At 43.2% G+C, this 20,665-nt stretch overlaps 1 protein-coding gene across 2 annotated transcripts in view; it reads left to right on the forward strand.

Moving 5' to 3' along the window:
* pknox1.1 (pbx/knotted 1 homeobox 1.1) overlaps nucleotides 1–20,665 on the forward strand; it is a 203,246-nt gene that overhangs the window by 18,248 nt on the left and 164,333 nt on the right. For both annotated transcript variants that reach the window (XR_013885386.1, XM_080182556.1), the window contains exon 2: nucleotides 14,300–14,403. Coding sequence is in view for 1 of the 2 variants with exons in the window: in XM_080182556.1 (XP_080038682.1) it covers nucleotides 14,356–14,403 (48 nt within the window). In the remaining variant the exon portion in view is untranslated. The remainder of the gene's footprint in view (nucleotides 1–14,299; nucleotides 14,404–20,665) is intronic.

The raw sequence follows: 20,665 nt of genomic DNA on the forward strand, positions 1-20,665 counted from the left end.
AGCCTTTAGTTCCATTAGTTTTCCCAGTACTTTTTTTCTGGTAATACGGTTAAAGTTAAAGTTTATTTGTTAGTCACAAGTAGGCTTACATTAATACTGCAATGAAGTTACTGTGAAAATCCCCTAGTCGCCATACTCTGGTGCCTGTTCGGTTACACTGAGGGAGAATTTAGCATGGCCAATGCACCTAACCAACACGTCTTTTGGACAATGGGAGAAAATCGGAGCACCCGGAGGAAGCCCATGCAGACACGGGGAGAATGTGCAGACTCCACACAGATAGTGACCAAAGCCGGGAATCGAACCTGGGTCCCTGGCGTTATGAGACAGCAGTGCTAACCACTGTGTCACCATGCTGTCGGTTTTAAGAAAGAAAGATACAAAATAATTGTTTAACATTTCTGTCCTTTCTTTGTTTCTCATTATTAATTCTCCAGTCTTGCTCTGTAAAGGACGAATACTCACCGTCACTTTTTTATATGCTTGTACAAGCTTTCCATGCCTGTTTTTATATTTCTAGCTTGTGTTTTCTTGTACTCCAATTTTTCTCTTTTTTAAAGTCAACTTTGTTCATTTCTAAACTTGCCCAATTTTCTGAGCACGATTCTTTGCAGCATCATACACCTTTTCTTTCAATTTGGTCTCATCTTTAACTTTCTTAGTTAGCCATAGAACATAGAATATTACAGCGCAGAACAGGCCCTTCGGCCCACGATGTTGTGCTGACCAATTAAAAAGCAATGACCTTCTAATCTAAACCAATCCCTTTCCATCCATAAACCTATCCACAGATCTCTTAAACGCCCCCAAACTAGGCGCATTTACAACTGCAGCAGGCAGGGCATTCCAATCCCTCATCACCCTCTGGGTAAAGAACCTACCTCTGACATCCGTCCTATATCTACCACCCCTTAATTTAAAGCTATGCCCCCTCATGCTAGCTTTCTCCATCCGAGGGAAAAGGCTATCACTGTCCACCCTATCTAAACCTCTAATCATCTTATATGTTTCAATAAGGTCCCCTCTTAGCTGCCTTCTTTCTAACGATGCAGCCATGGATGGTGCATCCTTGTGGTAGAGTCTTTTTGACTTATTGTCCTATCATCACCCAGTGTACTGAGAGAATCAATAAAAATGGAATGAAGAGGTTGACAATTGAGGCAAAGCTTAAATTCCTTCCCAGTCCCAAAGAGTGGAGAAAGCTCGAGGAGCTTACATTAACACTGAGTCTGCTTATTTTCAGCAAACCCACAGCCTACCTTCTATATTTTGAAATATTCATCCATCTCAGAACTTATTCAGTTCCTGTTTTAATGATTGTAGGAATAGATGTTCAACAAATTTCAATAATCTCATTGGGGAATGAAGAGAAATATTTCCTTGTATTTCCTCTGCCTTTTCTGAATTTATAATTACCCGTTTTATTGCTCCTATTATATAAATACAGAGCTGGCAACCTTTCAATCAGTGTAATTCAGCCAGCCAATAAGATTGTAAAATCCTGCTATTGCAGCATCCAATTGTTTGAGTGCATGTGTGTAAAGTACGAAGTATGGGTAGTGAACTACCCATAAATAGCCACATGGAAATAGAACATAGAACACTATAGCACAAACAGGCTCTTCGGCCCACAAGTTGAGCTGATCATATCCCTACCTACCAGGCCTATCTATAATCTTAATCCCTTTAAATCCCATGTACTCATCCAGAAGTCTGTTAAAAGACCCCAACGACTTCGCCTCCAACACCACTGACGGCAGCCAACTCCACTCACTCGCCACCCTCTGAGTGAAAAACTTACCCCTGACATCTCCTCTGTATCTACTCCCCAGCACCTTAAACCTGTGTCCTCTCATAACGACCATTTCAGCCCTGGGAAATAGCCTCTGAGAATCCACCCTATCTCTACTTCTCAACATCTTATAAACCTCTATCAGGTCGCCTCTCATCCTTCGTCTCTCCAGGGAGAAAAGACCTAGCTCCCCCAACCTATCCTCATAAGGCATGCCTCCCAATCCAGGCAACATCCTTGTAAATCTCCTCTGCACCCTCTCAGTAGCTTCCACATCCTTCTTGTAGTGAGGCGACCAGAACTGCACACAGTACTCCAAGTGGGGTCTGACAAGGGTCTTACAAAGTTGCAGCATTATCTCCCGACTTCTAACTCAGTCCCTCGATTAATGAAGGCCAGTACACCATACGCCTTCTTGACCACATTCTCCATCTATGAAGCCGATTTAAGAGTCCTATGGACCTGGACCCCAAGGTCCTTCTGATCCTCTACACTGCTAAGAGTCCTACCCTTGATATTATACTCCTTCATCTCTTTAGACCTGCCAAAATGGACCACTACACATTTATCCGTGTTGAAGTCCATCTGCCACTTCTCCGCCCAGTCTTGCATCCTATCTATATCTTGTTGCAACTTCTGACGTCCCTCCAGACTATCCACAACACCACCAACCTTCGTGTCATCAGCAAACTTACCAACCCATCCCTCCACTTCCTCATCCAGGTCATTTATGAAAATGACAAACAGCAAGGGTCCGAGAACAGATCCCTGGAGCACTCCACTGGTGACCGAACTCCATGCAGAAAAAGACCCATCCACAGCCACTCTCTGCCTTCTGTGGGCAAGTATTATTTCTAAGTATTATTTAAGAATAGGAACCAGAGTAGACTATAGGATCCTTTGAGCCTGCTTTGCCATTCAATATCGTGGTGGCTGATTTTTTTGCTTCAACTCACAGGCTCTCCATAACCCTTGATTCCTAAAGAAATAAAGCCTTGGATATTTTATGAGCAATTACAACTCTCTGGGGTAGACGATTCATGATCCTCGGAGTCAGAATCTTTCTTATCTCAGTCTTAAAGCATTGATCCGTTTCTCCTGAAACTGTTGCACTATAAACATAGAAGATAGGCTTAGGAGGAGGCCATTCAGCCCTTCGAGCCTGCTCCGCCATTCATTACAACCATGGCTGATTATCAACTGAATAGCCTAATCCTGCTTTTCCCCATAACCTTTGATTCTATTTGCCCCAAGTGCTATATCTAGCCACTTCATTCAAACATTCAATGTTTTGGCATCAACTACTTCCTGTGGTAATGAATTCCACAGGCTCAACACTCTTTGGGTGAAGAAATCTCTCCTCACCTCTGTGCTGAATAGTCTACCCTGAATCCTCAGATTGTGACCCCTGGATCTGGACTCCCCCACCATCGGGAACATCCTCCCTTCATCTACCTGGTCTAGTCCTGTTAGAATTTTATAAGACTCTATGAGATTCCCCCCCACCTCAATGGCTGGTGAAAACAGTGAAAACAATCCTAACCTCATAGAGTCACAGATCCATAGAGGTTTACAGCATGGAAACAGGCCCTTTGGCCCAACTTGTCCATGCTGCCCCTTTTTCTTAAAAGTCCTAAACTAATCCCAATTGCCTGCATTTGACCCATATCCCTCTATACCCATCGTACCCATGTAACTATCTAAATGCTTCTTAAAAGACAAAATTGTACCCACCTCTACTACTACCCCTGGCGGCTTGTTCCAGTCACTCACCACCCTCTGAAACTTTTTTTATCTCTCCCCTCGCACCTTAAATTTATGCCCTCTAGTTTTAGACTCCCCTACCTTTGGGAAAAGATATTGACTATCTAACTACCTAATGCTCCTCATTATTTTATAGACCTCTATAAGGTTACCCCTCAGCCTCCTACGCTCCAGAGAAAAAAGTTCTAGTCTATTCAGCCTCTCCTTATAACTCAATCCATCAAGTCCTGGTAGTGTCCGAGTAAATCTTTTCTGTACTTTTGCTAGTCTAATAATATCCTTTCTATAATAGGGTGACCAGAATTGCACACAGTATTACAAGTGTGGCCTTCCTAATGTCTTGTACAACTTCAACAAGACGTCCCAACTCCTGTATTCAGTGTTCTGACTGATGAAACCAGGCATGCTGAATGCCTTCTTCACCACTCTGTCCACCTGTGACTTCACCTGCAAGGAGCTATGAACCTGTACACCTAGATCTCCTTGTTCTGTAAGTCTACCCGGTGCCCTACCATTAACAGAGTAAGTCCTGTCCTGGTTCAGTCTACCAAAATGCATTACCTCGCATTTGTCTAAATTGAACTCTATCTGCCATTCGTCAGCCCACTGGCCCAATTGATCAAGGTCCTGCTGCAATTGGAGATAACCTTCCTCACTGTCCACTATGCCACCAATCTTGGTGTTATCTGCAAACTTACTAACCATGCCTCCTATATTCTCATCCAAATCATTAATATAAATGACAAATAACATTGAGCCCAGCACTGATCCCTGAGACACACTGCTGATCACAGGCTTCCCATTCGAAAAACAACTCTCTACAACCACCCTCTGGCTTCTGTCAAGAAGCCAATTTTGTATCCATTTAGATACCTCACCCAGGATCCCATGAACTTTAACCTTATGCAACAATCTACCATGCAGTACCTTGTCAAAGGCCTGGCTAAAGTTCTTGTAGACAACATCAACTGCACTGTCCTCATCTACCTTCTTGGTTACCCCTTCAAAAAACTCAATTAAATTTGTGAGACATGATTTGCAGTCACAAAGCCATGCTGACTGTCCCTAATCAGTCCTTGCATCTCTAAATGCCTGTAGATCCTGTCTCTCAAAATACCTTCCAACAATTTACCCACCACAGATGTGAGGCTCACTGGCCTGTAGTTCCCAGGCTTTTCCCTGCAGCCCTTTTTAAACAGAGCACAACGTTTGCTGCTGTCCAATCTTCAGGCACCTCACCCGTGAACTATCGATGATTCAGATATCTCGGCTAGAGGATCCGCAATTTCCTCCCTAGCTTCCCACAACGTCCTGGGATTTACCTCATCAGGTCCCACAAATTTATTTACCTTGACGCATAAGAACATAGGAAATAGGAGCAGGAGTAGGCCATCTAGCCCTTCGAGCCTGCCCCGCTATTCAATAAGATCATGGCTGATCTGAAGTGGATCAGTTCCACTTTCCCGATTTCTCCCCATAACCCTTAATTTCCTTGTCTATCAGAAACCTATCTACCCATGACTTAAATATATTTAGCGAGGTAGCCTCCACCATTTCAACGGGCAGAGAATTCCAGAGATTCACCACCCTTTGAAGAAGTTCCTCCTCAACTCTGATCTAAACTGCTCCCCCCCGCTTATTTTGAGGCTGTGCCCTCTAGTCCTGCTATCCTTTGTAAGCGGGAAGAATCTCTCTACCTCTACCCTATCCATCCCTTTCATTATCTTATATGTCTCTAAGATCCTTTTAAGACGCACTTTAAGACTTCCAGCATTTCTTTCTCTGTAATATGTACATTCCTCAAGACATCAATATTTATTTCTCCAAGTTCCCTAACATCCATGCTTTTCTCAACAGTAAGTACTAATGAGAAATATTCATTTAGGATCTCACCCATCTCTTGTGGATCCACACATAGATGACCTTGTTGATCCTTAAAAGGCAGTACTCCTTTCTATAATAGGGTGACCAGAACTGTGCACAGTATTCCAAGTGTGGCCTTACCAATGTCTTGTACAACTTCAACAACGCGTCCCAACTCCTATGTTCAAAGTTCTGACCAATGAAACCAAGCAAGCTGAATGCCTTCTTCACCATTCTGTCCACCAGTGACTCCACTTTCAAGGAGCTATGAACCTGGACCCCTAGATCTCTTTGTAACTCTCCCCAACGTCCTACCATTAACTGAGTAAGTCCTGCCCTGGTTCAGTCTACCAAAATGCATCACCTAACATTGTCTAAATTAAACTCCATCTGCCATTCATCAGCCACTGACCCAATTGATCAGGATCCCATTGCAATTGGATATAACCTTCCTCACTGTCCACTATGTCACCAATCTTGGTGTGATTTGCAAACTTACTAACCATGCCTCCTGTATTCTCATCCAAATCATTAATTCAAATGACAAATAACAGTGGGGCCAGCGCTGATCCCTGAGACACACCACTGATCACAGGCTTCCAGTTTGAAAAACAACTCTCTACAACCACCCTCTGGCTTCTGTCAAGCCAATTTTTGAATCCATTTAGCTACCTCACCCTGGATCCCGTGAGATTTAATCTACCCTGTGGTACATTGTCAAAGGTTTTCCTTAAGTCCATGTAGACAACATCAACTGCATTGCCCTCATCTACCTTCTTGGCTACCCTCTTCAAAAAAACTCAATCAAATTTGTGAAACATGGTTTTCCACTCAAAGCCATGTCAATCTATCCTGATACATCAGTCCCACCATGCTAGGAATCAGCCTGGTAAACCTTCTCTGCACTCTTTCTCGAGCAGGAACATCCTTCCTCAGAAAAGGAGACCAAAATCCATACAATACTCTAGGTGTGGCTTCACTAAGACCCTGTATAGCTGTAACAACACATCCCTGCTCCTGTACTCAGAACCTCTCACAATGAAGGCCAACATCCCATTTGCCTTCTTTATCACCTGCTGCACCTGCATGCTTACCTTTAGTGGCTGGTGCACAAGGACACCCAGGTCCCTCTGCACACTCCCCTCTCCCAATTTACAGCCATTTAGGTATTCTGCCTTTTGTTTTTGCTTCCAAAGTGAATAACCTCACATTTATCCAAATTATACTGCATCTGCCATTGATTAGCCCACTCACCCAACCTGTCCAGATCATTCTGAAAGAGTATCATCTGCAAACTTTGAGATATCACATTTTGTTCCCTCATCCAAATCATTAATATATATTGTGAATAGCTGGGGTCCCAGCACCGATCCCTGTGGCATCCCACTAGTTACTGCCTGCCAATCTGAAAAGCACCCATTAATTCCTACTCTTTGTTTCCTCTCTGCCAACCAGTTTTCTATCCATCGCAGTACGCTTCCCCCAATCCCGTGTGCTTTAATCTTGCACGATAATCTCTTGTGTGGGACTTTGTCAAACACTTTCTGAAAGTCCATATGTATCACATCTACTGGGTCTGTCTTGTCAACTCTACTCGTTACATCTTCAAAAAATTCCAGCAGATTTGTCAAGCATGTTTTCCCCTTCATAAATCCATGCTGACTCTGTCTGATCCTCCCACTGCTTTCTAAATGCTCTGCTATAAAGTCCTTAATGATGGATTTGAGAATTTTCCTCACTAATGACGTTAAGCTTACTGGTCAAAAATTCCCTGTTTTCTCTCTACCTCCCTTTTTGAATATTGGAGTGACATTCGCTACCCTCCAATCTGCAGGGACTGTTCCAGAGTCTATAGAATCCTGGAAGATGACCACCAATGCATTCACTATTTCTAGAGCCACTTCCCTCAGTACTGTGGGATCTAGATTATCAGACCCTGGGGATTTATCCGTCTTCAATCCCATCAACTTCCCCAGCACCATTTCTCTACTAATATTGATCTCCCTCAGTTCTTCCCTCTCACTAAATCTTGCATTGTCCAACATTTCTGGCATCTGATTTGTGTCCTCTTTTGTGAAGAGAGAACCAAAGTATGTTTTCAGTTGCTCGACCATTTCTTTGCCCTCCATTATACGTTCCCCTATTTCTGTCTGTAGGGGGACCTACATTTGTCTTCACCAATCTCTTTCTCTTCATGTATCTATAGAAACTCAGCGTCAGTCTTTATGTTCCTTACAAGCTGACTTTCATACTGTATTTTCCCATGTTCTAGATTCCATAATCTGGAGAAACAATCTCTCTCCAATCAAAACTGCAAGCAGTTTTCCAGGTGTGGTCTCACCCTGTACAATTACAGCAGGAGTTCTTATACTCCAGCCTCCTTACAATACAGATCAACACTTCATTTACCTTCCTGTTGTGGAGAAAGAATCTGATCCAAGCTGATAAGAACCTCACTAACTGCACTTTACCTTTACTACAGGGAATCTGTGAAACATTACTGAAAGAAAAGACATTGGATAGGCAATGGTAGGCATTTAACGATCGAATAGGTGAACTCCAGACGCTGTTTATTTCTGTTTGGCGCAAGAGTAATAAGGGAATTGTGGCCAAACCATGGCTTACAAGGGAAACTAGAAATAGTATCAGATTTAAGGAACAAGCAGACAAATTGGCAAGAAAAAGCAATAGGCCTGACAGGGATTGGGAACAGTTTAAAATTCAACAAAGTAGGACCAAGGGATTGATTAAACAGAGGAAAATAGAGTATGAAAGTAAACTCGTGGTGAGTATAAAAACTGACAGTAAAAGTTTCTGTAGATATGTAAAAAGAAAAGGATTGACAAAAATGATTGTGGACCCCTACAGTCAGTAACAGTAAAATTCATAACGGGGAATAAAGAAATGGCTGAGAAATTAAGTTCACACTTTGCTTCAGTCGTCACAAAGGAAGACATGAATAATGTACCAGAAGTTCTGAGAGAAACCAGTTTTAACGAGGAGCTGAAGGAACTCAGCATTAGTTTTGGGGAACCTATGGGATTGAAGGTGAATTAATCTCCAGTTCCTGAATTTTCATCCCAGAGTACTTAAGGAAGTGGATCTGGAAATACTAGATCCATCAGTGGTTATTTTCCAAAATTCTTTGGACGCTGGAATAGTTCCTACAGATTGGAGGGCAGCTGATGTAAGCCCGCTATTCAAAAAGAGAGGTAGAAAGAAAACAGGGAACTATAGACCAGTGAGCCTAACGTCGGTACTGGGGAAATTGCTGGAATCTATTATCAAGGATTTCATAATTCGGCATTTGGAAAGCAGTGGGATAATCAGACAGCATAGGTTTACGAAAGGGAAATCATGCTTGTTGAATCAATTAGAATTCTTTGAGAATGCAACTAGTAGAGATGTACAACGAGAACTAATGGATGTGGTTTATTTAGACTTTCAGAAGGTCTCACAGAACACATCTGTTCTGTGAGACCTTCTGAAGTTTTATATAAACTTCATGTAAAGTTAAAGCACATGGGATTGCAGGTAATGTCTTCAGATGGATAGAAGCTGTTAGCAGTCAGGAAGCAAAGAGTTGGCATAAATGGGGCTTTCCTGATCAGCAGTCAGTGACTGGTGGGGTTCTGCAGGGATCTGTGCTGGGACCCCAACTGTTCACATTATATATTAATGATTGGAGGAGGGAACTAAATGTATTATCTCCAAATTTGCAGATGATACAAAGTTGGGTGGAAGGGTGAGCTGTGAGGAGGATGCAGAGTTGCTTCAGTGTGATTTGGACAGGCTGAGTGTGTGGGTATCTGCATGGCAGATGCAGTATAATGTAGATAAATATGAGGTTATCCACTTCGGTAGCAATAGCGGAAGACAGATTAGTACTTGAATGGGTGTAAATTGAGAGAGATGGATATTCAGCGAGACCTTGGTGCCCTTGTGCATTACTTGCTGAAGGTATGAGGGGCATGGACAGAGTGGACAGTCAGAAGCTTTTTCCCAGGATGAAGAGTCAATTACTAGGGGGCATAAATTTAAGCTGCAAGGGGCAAGGTTTAAAGGAGAAGTACAAGGCAAATTTTTTACTCAGAGGATGATGGGTGCCTGGGACTCGCTGCTGGGGAGGTAGTGGAAGCAGATACAATATAGTGATTTTTAAGGGATGCCCAGACAAATACATAAATAGAATGGGAATAGAGGGATATGGTCCCCAAAAGGGTAGGGGGTTTTAGTTCAGTTGGGCAGCATGGTCGGTGCAGGCTTGAAGGGCCGAAGGGCCTGTTCCTGTGCTGTAATTTTCTTTGTCCTTTGTAAGCATGCTGGTACAGAAGGCAGTAAAGAAGGCAAATAGTATGTTGGTCTTCATAGCAAGAGGATTTGAGTACAGGAATACAATTGTATAGGTGGTTTGTGAGGCCACACCTGGAATATTGTGTGCAGTTTTGGTATCTGAGGAAGAATGTCCTTGCTATAGAGGGAGTACAGCAAAGGTTTACCAGGCTGAACCCTGGGATGACAGGTCTGTCATATGAGGAGAGACTAAGCTGGTTAGAAATGTATTCACTGGAGTTTAGAAGAATGCGAGGGGGGAATCTCACGGAAACTTATAAAACTCTAACAGGATTAGACAGGGTAGATTCAGAAAGAATGTTCCCGATGGTGAGAATCCCACAGATTCATCAGTTTCTGAGTGAAGAAAGTTCTCCTCTCCTCAGTCCTAAATGGCCTATCACAGATCTTGAGACCATATCCCGTTGTTCTGGATCTCTTGAGCAAAGGGAAACCTCTTGCCCAGCCCCGTCTGAATGTTATTTGTTTCAATTAAAGGCCCCTTTCCAGTCAACCCAGTCTCCTCATATAAGGTAATTCTGCCATTCTAGGAATCAATCTAGTGAACATTTGCTGTGTTCCCTCTATGACAAGTATATCTTTTCTTGTATGAAGAGACCAAAACTGCATGCCATCCTCCAGATGTGGTCTCACCAAGTCGCTGTATAGCTGCATTAAGACATCCTCCCTCCTGTGCTCGAACTTTCTTGCAATCAAGGCCAACATACCATTTGCCTTCTGATTTGCTTGCAGTACTGCAGGCTTGCTTTCAGTGACTGATGCACTTGGCTTCACTAATCTTTTTCTTTTTATATACTTAAAGCAGCTTTTACGGTTTCCTTTTATGTTCTTTGCAAGTTTACTGTCATACTCTATTTTCCCCTCTTAATCAATCTCTTGGTTCTCCTTTGCTGAATTCTAATCTGCCCCCAATTCTCACTCAGGCATGCAACTTTTTCAAACAACTTTATATGACTCCTCTGGCTCTAATACTATCCTTAATTTCTTTTGTTCACTGTGGTTGGACTACTTTTCTTGCTGTGTTTTTTTCACCAGAAAGGAATGTATAATTGTTGCAATGCATACATTCATAGAATCGCTACAGTGCAGAAGGAGACCATTGGGCCCATCAAGTCTGTACTGACCACAATCCCACCCAAGTCCTATCCCCATAATCCCATGTATTTATCCTGCTAATCCCTGTCACTAAGGGGCAATTTAGCATGGCCAGTCCACCTAACCTGCGCATCTTTGGACTATGGGAGTAAACTGGAGCACCCAGCGGAAACTCACGCAGACACTGGGAAAATGTGCAAACTTCACACTATCCATACTTGAGATAGTGACCCAAGGCTGGAATTGAACCTGGGTCCCAGGCGTTATGAGGCAGCCGTACTAACCACTGTGCCACCGTGCTGCGCTTTCTTAAATGTTAGCCATTGCCTATCCACCTTCATGCCTTTTAATGAAGTTCCCACTCTATCCTAGCCAACTCACCCCTCATCCTTTCTAACTTGACTCAATGTGTTTAGATTTAGGACCCTAGTTTCAGATTGGACAATTTCACTTTCCATCCTGATGAAGAATTCTACCATGTTATGTTCACTGTTCCCTAAAGGACTCGGCACAAGATTATTAATTAACCCTTTCTCTTTGCACAATACCAAATTTAGGATAGCATGTTATCTAGTTGGTTCCTCAAAGTACTGGTCATAGAATCATAGAGTTTTACAGCACAGAAATAGACCCTTCAGTCTATTGTGCCTGCATCAGCTGAAAAGCACCAGGTCAAAAAAAATCTCATATACACTTTGGGACTTCATCCACCACAGTATTGCTGGTTTGATTTGCCCAACTTATTTGTAGCTGAAAGTCACCCATGATTACTGTAGCACCTAGCTACAAGCACGTCTAATTAAAGCATCTTTAATTTCCTGTTTAATATCATCCCCAACCTACTCATTCGCCTTCGGATTCCAACAACTGTGAAGAAGCTTCACATCATCCAGGGCAAAGCAGCCCACTTGATTGCTGCCCTTTCCACAATCCACCACCAGTGAACACTGGCAATTGTGTATACATCTATAAAATGCACTACAGGAAGTCACAAAGGTTCCTTAGGCAGCACATTCCAAATTCAAAACCACTACCATCTAGAAGGACAAGAGCAGCAGATACCTGGGAACACCAACATCTGAAATTCCCCTCAATTAGGTCAGGTTTGGAATATAGCATTAAAATTCTGGTTGCCACACTAGAAGGATGTGGAGGCTTTGGAGAGGGTACAGAAAAGATTTACCAGGATGTTGCCTGGTGTGGAGGGCATTAGCTGTGAGGAGAGATTGGAGATACTTGGTTTGTTCTCACTGGAATAACAGAGGTTGAGGGGCGACCTGATAGAAGTCTACAAAATTATGAGCGGCATGGACAGAGTGGATAATAAGCTTTTTCTCCAGAGTGGTATAGGTTTAAGGTGCGAGGGGCAAGGTTTAAAGGAGACATATGAGGCAAGTTTTTTATACAGTGTAGTGGGTGCCTGGAACTCACTGCCGGGGGAGATAGTGGAAGCAGATACGATAGTGAGTTTTAAGGGGTGTCTTGATAAATACATGAATAGGATGGGAATAGAAGGATATAGTCCCCTGGAAGAGTTAGGGGTTTTAGTTCAGTCGGGCAGCACGGTCAGTGCAGGCTTGGAGGGCCGAAGGGCCTGTTCCTGCACTGTAATTTTCTTTGATCCAAATCACACACCATCCTGACTTGGAAATATATCATCATTCCTTCTCTGTGAGTGAGCCACAATTCTGGAACTCTCTCCCTAACAGCAAGATGCATGTACCTACACCTCAGGGACTATAGTGGTTCAAGAAGACATCCCACCACTGCCTTCTAGAGGGCAGTTAGGGATGGGCATTAAATACTGGCCTAGCCAGTGATGCCCACATCTCATGATGATAAAAGAATTTAAAATTTTGCCTTCTCATTCATTTCCTCATTTGCCCATTATCTTTGGAGATTTGTGGATAAGCAAACCTCTGATTCCGTACGCTTATCAGTATTTTCCCACTTGTTGCGCATACCCTTATCTTATTTCTGTTCCCCAAATGCATTATCTCACACTTCTTCCTTTTAAATAGTTCTTCTTTCTTTGTTGTTTTTACACAGCATTGATGAACTCCAAAGTCTATTCTGCTGAAATCCAAATTCTTTATTAGTCATAGAGGTTTACAGTATGGAAACAGGCCCTTTGGCCCAACTTGTCCATGCTGCCTTTTTTTTTGAAACTCCTGAACTAATCCCAATTGCCCGCGTTTGGCCCATATCCCTCTATATCCATGTAACGATCTAAAAGCTTTTTAAAAGACAAAATTGTACCCACCTCCACTCCTATTTCTGGCAGCTTGTTCCAGACACTTACCACCCTCTGTGAAAAAAATTGCCCCTCTGGACACTTCTGTATCTCTCTCCTCTCACCTTAAACCTACGCCCTCTAGTTTTAGATCCCCTACCTTTGGGAAAAGATATTGACTATCTAGCTGATCTGTGCCCCTCATTATTTTATAGGTCTCTGTAAGATCACCCCTCAGCCTCCTACTCTCCAGAGAAAAAAGTCCCAGTCTATCCAGCCTCTCCTTATAACTCAATCCATCAAGTCCTGGTAGCATCCTAGTAAATCTTTTCTGCACTCTTTCTAGTTTAATAATGTCCTTTCTATAATAGGGGGACCAGAACTGCCCACAGTTTGCTTTTATAATCTGCAAACAATTGTTTTTATAATCTGTTCTGTGCTAATTTTAATTATAAAAGTTAATAATGCAACCATAAATAACCCCCAAATGCTCCTATATATCAATCTAACTATTTAATCCAGTCTCATTAATTAGAATTAAATCCATTATTTGCTCCTCTCTGGGGGTTTCATTGCAAGCTATTTAAGAAATGATTCTTTAAGTATTTCAATCAAGCTCCTCAAAAATAAATTGTTCCTATAATAAATCTGCGTGTGACAGGGTTTACAACTTCGACCTTGGCTCTAATGTTTGGGTCACCTCTGCAGCCATATAACCCCTCTATTTTATTCTCTGGGGTTATCTAGTGACAAATTCATAACATTAAGACTTTCCTTTCATATGCTTTCAGACTCTGCCAGTTCCTAACTTACTTTCCACAGTAATATATAAAAAAAAGTAATAAACTGTGCCTCTACATTGTCACTTTTGTAAGTTAGTGATGGCATTGTGCATTTCTGAGCCTTCTCTCGCTACCCCACTTCCCACCGAGCACCATTCCGTTAGGGAATGTGTTTGCTCTTGCAGTGCTTTGAGTATTTTTGTAGGGGTACGAAATGTACTGGTTTAATGCTTTTGAACAATGGTTCACAGGGCTACAGAGTGGATGAGAATGTGATTTGTAGAATATGGGCAAAGACAGAATTCTGGCTCTATGCCCTTTGTCAGAATATACTGGTTGTCATGGAAAATTAAAGGAAAAAAGCAAAAAAGTATGAACTGTTTCTAAAATCACTGTCTCACCTTTCTGTAATTTCAGGATCACCATCTTCCTTCCTTCATGATGCAAACATCGCTCTGGCTTTCTTTAGAACCATGATGGCAACGCAGCCAATTACCCTCGATTCCTACCCGGAGCAGCCGGTAAGACAGCTGTAATGTAATACCTTTGTAACCGAGGCTGTCAGCTTCTACTAGTACTTTCTCAACAGCCGAGACAAGGTGAGAGGAATTGCTGAGTACAACTATATGAGGGAGCAGGGTACAGCAAACAGTGGCACTGTGATGGGAGTGACAGTGTGAGGGAACCGAACTAACATCAGTACCGATATAGTCAGTAACACAGGGTGCTGGAGGGAGAGGGGTTACTGAGTGACAGTGTGAGGGAGCTGGATTAACATCAGTACAGATACAGTCAGTAACACAGGGTGCTGGGGGGAGAGGGGTTACTGAGTGACAGTGTGAGAGAGCTGGATTAACATCAGTACAGATACAGTCAGTAACACAGGGTGCTGGGGGGAGAGGGGTTACTGAGTGACAATGTGAGAGAGCTGGATTAACATCAGTACAGATACAGTCAGTAACACAGGGTGCTGTAGGGAGAGGGGTTACTGAGTGACAGTGTGAGGGAGCTGGATTAACATCAGTACAGATACAGTCAGTAACACAGGGTGCTGGGGGGAGAGGGTTACTGAGTGACAGTGTGAGGGAGCTGGATTAACATCTGTACAGATACAGTCAGTAACACAGGGTGCTGGGGGAGAGGGGTTACTGAGTGACAGTGTGAGGGAGCTGGATTAACATCTGTACAGATACAGTCAGTAACACAGGGTGCTGGGGGGAGAGGGGTTACTGAGTGACAGTGTGAGAGAGCTGGATTAACATCAGTACAGATACAGTCAGTAACACAGGGTGCTGGGGGGAGAGGGTTACTGAGTGACAGTGTGAGGGAGCTGGATTAACATCTGTACAGATACAGTCAGTAACACAGGGTGCTGGGGGGAGAGGGGTTACTGAGTGACAGTGTGAGGGAGCTGGATTAACATCAGTACAGATACAGTCAGTAACACAGGGTGCTGGAGGGAGAGGGGTTACTGAGTGACAGTGTGAGGGAGCTGAGTTAACATTGATGATGATACCGTTCAAAGTCAAGATGATATGTGATTTCGAGGGCAACTTGAATTCAGTGGTGTTCCCATATGTCTGCTGCCTTTGTCATTGTAGGTGGGAGATTTTGTGAGTATAGAATTAGCCTTGGTGAGTTGCTGCAGTCCAACTTGCATCTGATACACACTGCTGCCACTATGTGTCAATGATTGAGGGAGTTGCTGTTTGCGATCGTAGATTGGTGCCAATCAACTGGGGTTGCTTTGTCCTGGATGATGTTGAGCTTAAGCGCACAGGTACAGCAGGTAGTAAAGAAGGCAAATGGTATGTTGGCCTTCATAGCAAGAGGATTTGAGTATAGGGACAGGGATGTTTTGCTGCAATTGTAACATGCGTTGGTGAGGCCACAACTGGGATATTGTGTTTAATTTTGGTGTCCTTAAATGAGGAAGGAAATCCTTGCTATAGAGGGAGTGGAGCGAAGATTTACCAGGCTGATTCCTGGGATGGCATGTCTGTCAAATGGGGGGAAACTATATTGGTTAGGATTATATTCACTGGAGTTTAGAAGAGTGAGAGGGGATCTCATGGAAACTTATAAAATTCTAACAGGATTAAACAGGGTTGATTCAGAAAGAATATTGCTGATGGTGGGGTCGCCAGAACTAGATTTCATAATTTGAAGATAAGGGGCAAACGGTTTAGAACTGAGGTGAGGAAAAATTTCTCCACCAGGAGAGTCATAAATGTGTGCAATTCACTAACACAGAAGGTAGTTGAGGCCAAAATATGTGATTTCAAAAAGAAATTGAATATGGCTCTTGGGAGTACAGGGACCAAGGGATATGGGGGGAAGGGTGGATCAGGATATTGAATGTGATGATCGGCCATGATCATAATGAATAGCGGAGCAGGCTCAAAGGGCCGAATGGCCTGCTCCTGCTTCTGTTTTCTATGTTTTTATATTAAGAAATTGCTCATATTTCATATGAGTTAATTCTTGAGGTATAAAAGCAGAAGTTTTGAAACACAAGTAAACAGCAAATGTGGTTTGGGGCATTTGATGACATTGATATCAAGTTTGTTTTTTTCTGATGTTAAATGACAGCTAAATCATTTCCTCTGAAAAAGGTCGATGTCAGTGGCTAAATGATTGCTTTTGAGCACAATTGATGTCAAAATGAGTGCAAATGAATGCTGTTGAAAACAAAATGGTGTCAACATTTTCAGGTTAGGATTCTTTGACTCCAGCTCCCTTGCAGTGAAGGCTAGCATAAGACCACAAGACATAGGATCAGAAGTAGGCCATTCGATCCATCCAGTCTGCTCCTCCATTCAATGAAATCATAACTGATCTAATATGATTACCCTCAACTCCACTTTCCTGCCTTATCCCCATAACCCTCGATTCCCTTGCTGATTAAAAATCTATCTATTTCAGCCTTGAACCAATGACTCAGCCTCCACAGCCCTCTGCGGAAAAGAATTCCACAGATTCACTTCCCCCTGAGAAAAGAAATTCCCCCTGATCTCTGTCTTAAATGTGCGACCCTTCACTTGTGAGATTGTGCCCCCTGGTCCTAGACTGTCCCGCAGGCAAAGTAACCTCTTAGTATCTTCCTGTGTCAAGCCGTCCTGAGAACCCAGTAGTATTGAGAGAGGCTGAAGAACAACAGGAGGAAGCTCTACCTGAGGATCCTATATGTCTCAATAAAGTTGCCTCTCGTTCCTCCAATCTCCAGTGGGTACAATCTAATCAACCTCTCCTCATAAGAAAATCCCTTCATATCCAGGATCAACCTGGTGCACGCCTCTGGACTGCCTCCAATGCCAGTTTAACTTTCCTTAGGTAAGGAGGTCAAAGCTGTTTACAGTATTCCAGGTGTAGCCCATCTAGTGTCTTATATAGTTTTAACTTCCCTATTTTAATACTCCGTTCTCTTTGAAATAAAGGCCAACGTTCCATTTGCCTTCCATATTACCTGCTGAACTTTGCACACTAGCTTTTTGTGGTTTATGTGTGAGGACCCCCTAATCCCTCGGTGCTGCAGCTTTAGAACCATAGAAAATTTACAGCTCAGAAACAGGCCTTTTGGCCCTTCTTGTCTGTGCCAAACCATTTTTTGCCTAGTCCCACTGACCTGCACTTGGACCCTATCTCTCCACACCCCTCTCATCCATGAACCCATCCAAGTTTTTCTTAAATGTTAAAAGAGACCCTGCATTTACTTTATCCGGCAGCTCATTCCACACTCCCACCACTCTCTGCTTGAAGAAGCCCCCCCCTAATATTCCCTTTAAACGTTTCTCCATTCACCCTTTACCCATGCCCTCTGGTTTTTTTCTCCCCTAGCCTCTGTGGGAAAAGCCTTCTTGCATTCACTCTATCTATACCCATCAAAATCTTATACACCTCTATCAAATCTCCCCTCATTCTTCTACACTGCAGGGAATAAAGCCCTAACCTATTCAATCTATCTCTGTAACTCAGCTTCTCAAGTCCCGGCAACATCCTTGTGAACCTTCTCTGCACTCTTTCAACCTTATTTACATCCTTTCTGCAGTTTTTCTTCATTTAAATACTATTCAGTCCCATTATTTTTCTTACCAATGTGCATAATGTCTTGCACTGTATTCCATCACTTTACCTGCCTATTATCCCTCTGTGTCGTCCTCACTAATTGCCTACCCACTATTTGTGTGTCATTTGCAATTTTGGCAAATAGTAAATTCACTTCCCTCATCCAATTCATTAATAAATATTGTAAATAATTGTGACCTCAGAACTGGTCTCACTGGTTACAGTTTGCCATCCTGAAAATGCCTCTTCTCTAATCTCTGTCTTATTAGTTAGCCAATCCTCTAACCATGCTAATATACCATCCCCAACACCATGAGCTCTGATCTTATTAAGTAACCTTATCAAACGTATTTTAGAAATCCAAGTATACCTACCTACTGAACAAAGAACAATACAGCACAGGAACAGGCCCTTCGGCCCTCCAAGGCTGCGCCGCTCATGAGCCCAGCTAGACCATTCGTTTGTATCTCTCTATTCATGTGGCTATCTAGATAAGTCTTAAACGATCCCAGCGTGTCTTCCTCTACCACCTTGCTTGGCAGTGCATTCCAGGCCCCCGCCACCCTTTGTGTAAAATACGTTCCTCTGACATCTGTGTTGAACCTTGCCCCTCTTACCTTGAACTTGTGACCCCTTGTGTTTGTCACCTCCGACCTGGGAAAAAGCTTCCCACTGTTCACCCTATCTGTGCCCTTCATAATTTTATACACCTCTGTTAGATCACCCCTCATCCTCCTCCTTTCCAGGGAGAACAACCCCAGTTTACCCAATCTCTCCTCATAGCTAAGACCCTCCATACCAGGCAACATTCTGGTAAACCTTTTAGAACATAGAAAACTACAGCACAAACAGGCCCTTCGGCCCACAAGTTGCACTGATCATATCCCTACCTATGAGGCCTATCTATCACCCTCAATCTCATTAAATCCCATGCACTCATCCAGAAGTCTCTTAAAAGACCCCAACGAGTTCGCCTCTACCACCACCAACGGCAGCCGATTCCACTCACTCACCACCCCTCTGAGTGAAAAACGTACCCCTGACATCTCCTCTGTACCTACTCCCCAGCACCTTAAACCTGTGCCCTCTCGTAGCGACCATTTCAGCCCTGGGAAATAGCCTCTGAGAATCCACCTGACCTATACCTCTCAACATCTTATACACTTCTATTAGGTCACCTCTCATCCTTTGTCTCTCCAGGGAGAAAAGACCTAGCTCCCTCAACCTATCCTCATAAGGCATGTCACCCAATCCAGGCAACATCCTTGTAAATCTCCTCTGCACCCTTTCAATAGCTTCCACATCTTTCTTGTAATGAACATAAGAACATAAGAAATAGGAGCAGGAGTAGGCCATCTAGCCCTTCAAGCCTGCCCCGCCATTCAGTAAGATCATGGCTGATCTGTCGTGGCTCAGTTCCACATTCCTGCCCTCTCCCCATAACCCTTAATCCCCTCTCTTATCAAAAACCCATCAACCCGCGTCTTAAAAATATTTAGTGTGGTAGCCTCCACCATTTCAACGGGCAGAGAATTCCAGAGATTCACCACCCTTTGAGTGAAGAAGTTCCTCCTCAACTCCGTTCTAAACCGCCCCCCCCTTATCTTGAGGCTGTGCCCCCTAGTCCTACTATCCTTTCTGAGCGTCAGGTGAGCAGAACTGCACACAGTACTCCAAGTGGGGTCTGACTAGGGTCTTACAAAGCTGCAGCATTATCTCCCGACTCCTAAACTCAATCCCTCGATTAATGAAGGCCAGTACACCATACGCCTTCTTGATCACATCCACATTGGCGAGGCCGATTTAAGAGTCTTATGGACCCGGACCCTAAGGTCCTTCTGATCCTTGACACTGCTAAGAGTCTTACCCTTGATATTATACTCCTTCATCCCATTGGATCTTTTCTGTACTCTCTCCAAAGCATCCATGTCCTTCTGGTTGTGTGGCAACCAGAACTGGACGCAGTATTCCAAATGTAGCCTAACCAACGCTCTATATAGCTGCAACATTATATGCCAACTTTTATACTCTATGCCCCATCCAATAAAGGCAAACATGCCATTTGCCTTCTTCACCACCCTCTCCACCTGTGCTGCCAACTTTAAGGATCTGCGGACTTGCACACACAGGTCCCTCTGTGCATCTATACTCTTGAATGGTTCTGCCATTTATTGTATAGCTCCCCCCCACCTTAGATCTACTGAAATGCATCACTTCACATTTATCTGGATTAAATTCCAGCTGCCATTTCTCCGCCCATTTTCCCAGCCTATCTGTATCCTACTGGTTCCCCTTCATCTACCCTGCTCGTTACCACCTCAAAGAATTCTAATAAATTTGTCAGCTATGATTTCCCTTTGGTCAAACTATGCTGACTCTGCTTGATTATATGATGTATTTCTAAATACCCTGCTTTTACCTCCTTTATAATGGACTCTAATATTTTGACAGTGATAGATTTTAAGCTCACTGGCTGATTTCTGTCTTGCTTCCTTTTGGAATAATTGTGTTGTTACTTCGACAGTTATTGAATCTTCCGGGACTTTTCCAGAATTTAAGAATTCTTGGAAAGTTACTACCAGTGCATCCGCTATCTCTGTAGTGACTTGCTTTAATATCCTAGGATGCAACCCATCCGGTCCAGAGGACTTATCAGCCTTTCGTCCCGCTAGTTTCTCTAATACCTCTGCTCTAGTGATAGTTATTGTATTTTATTTC

This window comes from Carcharhinus amblyrhynchos, unplaced genomic scaffold (assembly GCF_965287045.1).
Source record: "Carcharhinus amblyrhynchos unplaced genomic scaffold, sCarAmb.v2.hapA scaffold_65, whole genome shotgun sequence".
NCBI lineage: Eukaryota > Metazoa > Chordata > Chondrichthyes > Carcharhiniformes > Carcharhinidae > Carcharhinus > Carcharhinus amblyrhynchos.